Source organism: Benincasa hispida, chromosome 8, assembly GCF_009727055.1.
Source record: "Benincasa hispida cultivar B227 chromosome 8, ASM972705v1, whole genome shotgun sequence".
NCBI classification, from domain to species: Eukaryota; Viridiplantae; Streptophyta; class Magnoliopsida; order Cucurbitales; family Cucurbitaceae; genus Benincasa; species Benincasa hispida.
The window spans coordinates 54,093,227-54,100,400 of record NC_052356.1 but is presented as its reverse complement, the minus strand read 5'-3'; the positions used below and the strand labels follow the sequence as shown (position 1 = coordinate 54,100,400).

Genomic DNA, 7,174 nt, shown 5'->3' with positions numbered 1-7,174 from the left:
TCTACTTAAACCAATTGTTCAGATGGATCCAAGCAATAAAGTTATACACATATACATTAAACAAGATGAACTTCTACTTATGCAAACCTTGTTAGAATATTAATTTTTTCTTCCAAACACATTAAGGACTTAACCACTCATTGTGAAGAAAAGCAAGCACATGGATGGATGAGAGATGATGAAGATCATGATTTATATTAAGAATGAAGTACAATCACACTATCAATGTCATAATAGAATTCAAAAGAGAACATATAGAATGGACGAAAGAAATGTGAGTTAGAAGTAAAAGTGTCATGCCGCAGTCACAGTCTTCTGCTTCCTTTGGCTATCTTGATCAACTATCTATACTTGGGCAAAAAACTGAATGATGGCTCTCTCCTTTTTTCTTCCTCCTCTTTTGAAACTAAAGGAGTTCTCCTTGAGAATCAAAAGAAGAAAAGCTTGGGCAAAGAAGGACAAAGAAGTAGTTAGGGAGAAAAAACCAGAGAGAAGAGAGTGAAAGTGTGCGAGACTTGAGCTATTTATAGTTTCACTTGATATTTTCTCAAACCTCTCTCTAATGATTGTCTGACACACTTTGCATTTAATTTCATACCTTGTCCCACCGCTTTTCCCCTGTCATCAGTTAACTGGCTTTGTCAGTCTTTTTCAAATTAGCTCCCAACTTGCACTTTGAACATATCATTGGCCATGCATTTGTCATCTTCTTGCTGTATACTTCTTTTCAACGCATGGTTCCACTTTCAACGCATAGTTAAGTTGGTCTGGTCTTCTTATATGTTCACCTATTTCAACCTTAGCTTTCTTTTACAAGTCTTGATACTATTGTATTCCAAATCCTACGTTTATAGAGGTTAGAATTGTAACATTTCAGGATGAATAGTTTTGCAGGTGTGTAAATACAAGGATAATCTTTTTGCATGATTTTCTAAAGTTAATACATTTTCCATTGAATTTCCCTAATTATTCTAAATAAGAATCAAAATAACTTGTAGTTCTACAAATTATCAGTTATCAAATAAGTTTTTGTTTTTGTTTTTATTTTTGTTTTTGTTTTTTTTCTTTTCCAAAGAACAATAAATTAAAATGGTTACTAAACACATCTTTATTTTTCAAATTCTTAAAAAAAAGGAAAACGAAAAACTAAATATAGGAAACAAAAACATTATTAAATAAGGGTTTAAGGTTTTGTAGGATGTAAGGGAAGATGAATTAACTTTAATTTTTTTCAACATGTCGGAATAGGAATTCGAACTTCAGAATTTAATACTTAAATTACTTAAGTTATATTTAGGTTGACTAGATCAATTGACTTGGTAACAGTCTTGTAGAAGTACTTTCCATAACATGATTCTTAAATCCTATTGTTATTGTATGATTAATATTCCAATTTGTGATTTTAAAGAAAAAATCATTTCAAATTTCTAAAAAACGAGGCGCCCGTGATAATATATTGAGATCATACAAGGAAGACATTAATTTTAAAAATAGTTAACAAAATGTTATTTGGATAAAAAGAATAATAATATCTAGAGTTTCAGTATTATTAAAATTATTTAAAAAGATGAAATAATACAATTCCACATCGTCGAATGTGTAACTTACACCAAATATTTGTAGGAAATCTGCAAGAGGTAATGGTTTTAAATGAAAAAATTGTTAAAAATATTTTTTAATATATCAAAATATATATTTTATAATATTTAAAAATAAGTTGGTTTATTTTTCTTTATTTAAAAATNATGAAAAAATTGTTAAAAATATTTTTTAATATATCAAAATATATATTTTATAATATTTAAAAATAAGTTGGTTTATTTTTCTTTATTTAAAAATAGTTCGACAATTAAGGATAGTGTTTTGCAACTATGTCTTCTACCTTTGAGATTTTGCAAATAAGTCATCTAACCAAAACACCTTTTAAAATTAACCAAAATTCAACGACGAACCTGCAACGGTGTTCCAGATAGCAGCGGACCAGCGAGGACAACGACCGATCATGCGACAGAACAAAGAGAGGTTGAACGAGATTCAACAGTTGCAGGCGAAGGCGATGAAATTTGGAGAAAGATCATTGACCGGATCTACGCATAGATGGTTCTGAGATGACGACTTGCAATTGGCGATGCATCTGTGGAGCTGCTTGCCTTCGTCGTACCGCTGCCCGTCAGTCAATTGCCAGCCACGTCACTTGTCAATCGTTGGCTGTCATGGTCGATAAGCTTCCTCTTTGAGTTTCTCTCTCCCTTCTGTGTAGTATCCCTCCCCTTTTCAACTTAAGGTGATACATAAAGGAATCCTAATTAAATGAAGATCTATTTAATTATAAAATTGCCACAAGCCTTTATTTACTTAAATACCTTTAAATTCAAAATACTTAAATAACTAGTTATTTTCGAGCCCTAATTAAATGAAAATCCATTTAATTACAAAATTGCCACATATTACATTGTTTTCATTTTTCTTTTACCTAATTTTAGAACTAAAGCATTTATGAACTTTTCAAAGGGCTAGGATAATTATATAATTAAGGATTAAGAGAAAATTAACTATTTCCTCGTTAAATTAAGCATGACATAAACTTTCCTAATAAAAAAAAGCATGTTGAAAAGTTCATATACTTTCCATCTTTTCCGATTTAGAGATAAAAATAAAAATTCAAAATATAAAACGACTGATATAATTTTAAAGCATTTTTTAAAGTATATTAAAAAACCAATCAATCTGTTTATTATTTTTATTTAATAAGATGATAGAATATCAACATAATTAAGTAGAATCTTCATATTTGTATGATATTATATACATTTGAAACCACTTCAAAATGTCTCGTATCAATAGAGATAGTTGAATCTAACAATCTAAACGGTTATCTCTTTAGTTCTTAATCAATGTTGAATTTTACTTGCATCGAACAATCTAATAGATATCATATTTGAATCTTATCTTCTTATCTTTACATACTATTCAACCCAAAAATAAATTATCAAAACGAGAATAGCTCAACTGCATATGATAGTATTATTCTTATTAATCCGGTCTAAGTCAACTATACAATTAGGTAGCTCTTGCTTCCAATCCAAGAGATATTCAACGACTTGAGCTACACTAGAGCTATCTACATAATTTCTACAAGTAAACAAATATATGGAAGAAATTGACAGGAGCCAAAATACATAAAACTAAATCAAGTCATTATTTAAGTATTTCAGATTATAAGTATAGATTTATCTTAGTCAAATACACCGATTCTAATTCCAGCAAGTAAAGCAATAAAATTGAGAAAATCTGTACTCCAAATTGAAACTTTCAACTAGTTTTTTAAAATTAAAAGGTGTGATAGACAAGACAGATATCATATTATAGTTCAACAATTTGAAGTCAACGACTAGTTTTCTTTCTATATGAACACTCCCAATATTCTAGCGCCTGAATTAAGAAAAAGAGTCATGGAAAATCTTAGCTCTAGTTGCCATCTTTTCTCTTTACTCGTTTTCAACACACTCTTTGCTCTGTTTTCTCGAAACTCGATTGCAGCCGAAAGCATAAAAGCAGAGCAATCCATTGATGACACCCAATTCATTGTTTCAGCCGCACACAAGTTTGAATTGGGATTCTTCAATGAGCCCAAATCTTCGAATAACAAGTATTTAGGAATATGGTACAAGGGCATTCCCAATAATGCTGTCGTTTGGGTGGCAAACAGAGACAACCCCATTGTAAATTCCTCTGCCACTTTAAAATTCAAAGAAGATGGAAACTTAGTTGTGGTCGATCAAACCGGAGAAGCTTTTTGGTCTTCAAATTCGGCAAGATCAGTCAGAAACCCTGTAGCCCAGTTGCTGGATTCAGGGAATTTGGTGTTGAGAGATTCAGATTCAAGCTCTGAAGATTATGAATGGCAGAGTTTTGATCATCCTTCTGATACTCTGTTACCGGGTATGAAACTCGGGTGGGACTCAAAAACAGGGCTAAACAAAAAATTAACAACAGGAGAATTCATTTTAAGTGTCGATATAGATGGGCTTCCTCAACTAGCGATTCGTAAAGGAAACAAAACGATTGTTAAAGGAGGGCCATGGTTTGGTCATGGCGGCCCCAAAGGGTCTCAAGATTATGTAGCCAATTTCGTTTATAATGCTTCATTTGAGATCTCCTTTTCGTTTACTGATTTGACCAGTGGACCTTCAAGACTTGTGTTGAATTCAGCTGGTTCTCTTGTTCATTATGCATGGAGAAATGAAGAAAACGATTGGCATACATCGTTTACACTTGAAGCAGAGGGTTGTAATGACTATGAATTGTGTGGGAATTTTGGTGTTTGTAGTTCTTCAGTAACAGCAAGTTGTAGTTGTTTAGATGGGTTTGAAGAAAGAACAACACAAAATTTTTCAGATGGGTGTGTGAGAAAGGATCCAGAAATTTGTGGAAAGGGAGAAGGGTTTAAGATGATAAGAGATGTGAAATGGCCAGATTCAACAGGGGATTTGGTGAAAATGAAATTAGGCAGTGGACTAGATTGCCAGATGGAATGCTTGACGAATTGTTCTTGTTTAGCTTATGGTGTTCTGAAAATTCCTAATGTTGGCCCTGGCTGTGTCAGTTGGTTTCATAAATTGATTGATATTTCATTTGTTCGTGATGTTGGATCTGGAGAAGATCTCTACCTCAGAGTTGCAGCTTCCGAATTAGGTATTTATTTGGTTAAATTACAAGTTTAGTGGCTGATTTCCGTGTAAAAAAAAACGTTTTGAACCATAAAAATTTTTCAACACTTCTATGGATTGTGTTAAAAAAGTCTCTGAAGTTTCAAAATATTTGATAAGTTCGTAAATTTTCTATTGTACATTCAATTTCAAAAAACCTAGTAGTATTAGAATTGAATAACAAAATTGAAGATTTGGAGATCTGTCACATTTTTTTTTCAAGTTTAACGATTAAATATACACGTAACTGAATGAGATCGTCGATAATTTGTAATTTAATATGTTATTTCTTAGTTTAAACACTCTTTAGAACATTTATAGTGATTGAATTCATGAAAATATTTTCGATTGTAGAAACAAAGAAGAAATCTAAGAAGAAGCTTATAGTTGGTGTGGTTGTGCCGACAATATCAGTGATGGTCTTCTTGGCATTAATCAGCTTGTTTATAATCAGGAATAAAAGAAGATCAAGAGGTAAAGCTTTTGACTAATAAAAAACACTGATATCTACTGATAAATTTTTATCAATGTCTATCACATAGTATCAATGATAGATTCCTATAAATTTTTATTACAGATAGACATTGATAGAATTCTATCAGCCTTTATAAAAATATTAAATTTTGTTAGTTTAGGTAAATAATTTCCCTTATTTATCTATTTTTGAAAATCCTCCCAAATCTCATATCATGTAGGAAATAATGAAGTTGCTGCCATAGAAACTCCAATTCAAGAAAATGAACTTGAAATGCCTATTTCTACAATTGAAGTTGCTACAAATCATTTCTCTATTTCCAATAAAATAGGAGAAGGTGGCTTTGGGCCTGTTTATAAGGTAATCTTTCAGGGTAGTTTATAGAATATATTTCAATTTGCAAATTTAACTTTAATATTTTAAAGAAGATTTCAAATATTGACGGTTATAATTATAACAATCTGATCCAAAGTATGAGTAGATATAGTATAATATAAAAAAAAGTTACAAATATGATAAAATTTAGATAGTATATCAATGATAGACTATATTAGTGATAGGTTATATTGCTAATAAGTGTCTATCAGCAATAGAAGTCTACCGCTAATAAATTTTACTATATTTGCAATTTTTGTTGTACACTAAGTTATTATTCCTAAAAATACTCTCCATTGTAATTATCCTAATTTTTCTTTTCTAAATTATTACCTTTTTGTAGGGAAGGCTTTCATGTGGACAAGAAATAGCCGTTAAAAAATTGGGAGAAAGCTCTGAGCAAGGGCTACAAGAGTTCAAAAATGAGATCCTTTTAATATCTCAACTTCAACATCGAAATCTTGTCAAGCTTCTTGGCTTCTGCATTCATAAGCAAGAAACTTTACTCATTTATGAATATATGCCCAACAAAAGTTTGGACTATTTCCTTTTTGGTTGGTGCCCAAATATATATCTTCTTTTATACTTGCATTTCTTTGGACTTCGTTTTGCTTCTCTGATTTTATAAAACACTGATATGAGTTAAAATCCCTAAATTGTAGATGTTCAAAGACGTTGTTTACTCACTTGGCCAATGAGAATTCAAATTATAATTGGCATTGCTCGAGGACTTCTTTATCTTCACCGTGATTCAAGACTTAGAATAATACATCGAGATCTTAAAGCTGCAAATATTTTGTTAGATGGTGAAATGAAGCCAAAAATTTCAGATTTTGGCATGGCACGCATGTTCGGAGAAACTCAAATGGAAACAAAAACAAAAAGAATTGTTGGGACCTAGTAAGTAATAAAGATTCCATCAATTTGGGATCCTATCTATCTGATTTACATTTTTTAATATTCTACCATATAACAATTTTAATACTTTGATACAGTGGCTACATGTCTCCGGAGTATGCAATAGATGGTTGCTTTTCATTCAAATCCGATGTTTACAGCTTTGGAGTTGTACTTTTAGAAATAATCAGTGGGAAGAAGAACAAAGGCTTTTTTCATCCAGAACATCAACTTAATCTTCTCGGACATGTAAGTATTAGAAAAAAAAATAATCTTCTTGCAAAACCTTACTTTTCCACATTGATCATGTCAAATTGTAATTATATCAGGCATGGAATTTTTGGAGTGAAGGAAGAGCTATAGAATTAATAGACGACACATTGGTGGGTCATGTTCAAGAATTTGAAGCACTACGATACATAAATATTGGACTTTTATGTGTTCAAAGACGTTCAGAAGAAAGGCCAATCATGTCATCTGTACTTTTCATGTTAGAAAATGATGAGATGCAATTAATTCTTCCTCAAAAACCTGGATTTTATGAGGAAAGATTCATATATGATTATGATTCATCATTAGGGGATCAACTAACCTCTATCTCAAATAATGTTACTGTCACTTTAGTAGACGGTCGATAGTTTTGTAGAATAGTCAACTAAAACTGACTATATGTTTAATTTTTTATCATGTTAATTGTATCATTCATGGGTTTTTTTTC

The 7,174-nt window shown here is 31.2% G+C and overlaps 1 protein-coding gene across 1 annotated transcript; it reads left to right on the top strand.

The window, feature by feature from the left end:
- The first annotated feature begins 3,413 nt into the window (after window positions 1-3,413).
- Window positions 3,414-7,174, top strand: LOC120083010 (G-type lectin S-receptor-like serine/threonine-protein kinase At4g27290). Its single transcript, XM_039038487.1, has 7 exons — window positions 3,414-4,695; window positions 5,064-5,183; window positions 5,405-5,544; window positions 5,903-6,113; window positions 6,222-6,459; window positions 6,555-6,705; window positions 6,786-7,174. The coding sequence occupies exons 1-7, from the start codon at window positions 3,453-3,455 to the stop codon at window positions 7,092-7,094; spliced, it is 2,412 nt and encodes an 803-aa protein (XP_038894415.1). The 5' UTR covers window positions 3,414-3,452; the 3' UTR covers window positions 7,095-7,174.

What these genes read in the sequence shown, in the direction of transcription:
- LOC120083010 (XM_039038487.1), top strand. Translation starts at nt 3,453, where the DNA reads ATGGAAAATCTTAGCTCTAGTTGCCATCTTTTCTCTTTACTCGTTTTC. An exon ending in GAATAAAAGAAGATCAAGAG is followed by an intron (nt 5,184 to 5,404) that starts GTAAAGCTTTTG and finishes CATATCATGTAG; the next exon opens with GAAATAATGAAGTTGCTGCC. An exon ending in AACTTAATCTTCTCGGACAT is followed by an intron (nt 6,706 to 6,785) that starts GTAAGTATTAGA and finishes TAATTATATCAG; the next exon opens with GCATGGAATTTTTGGAGTGA.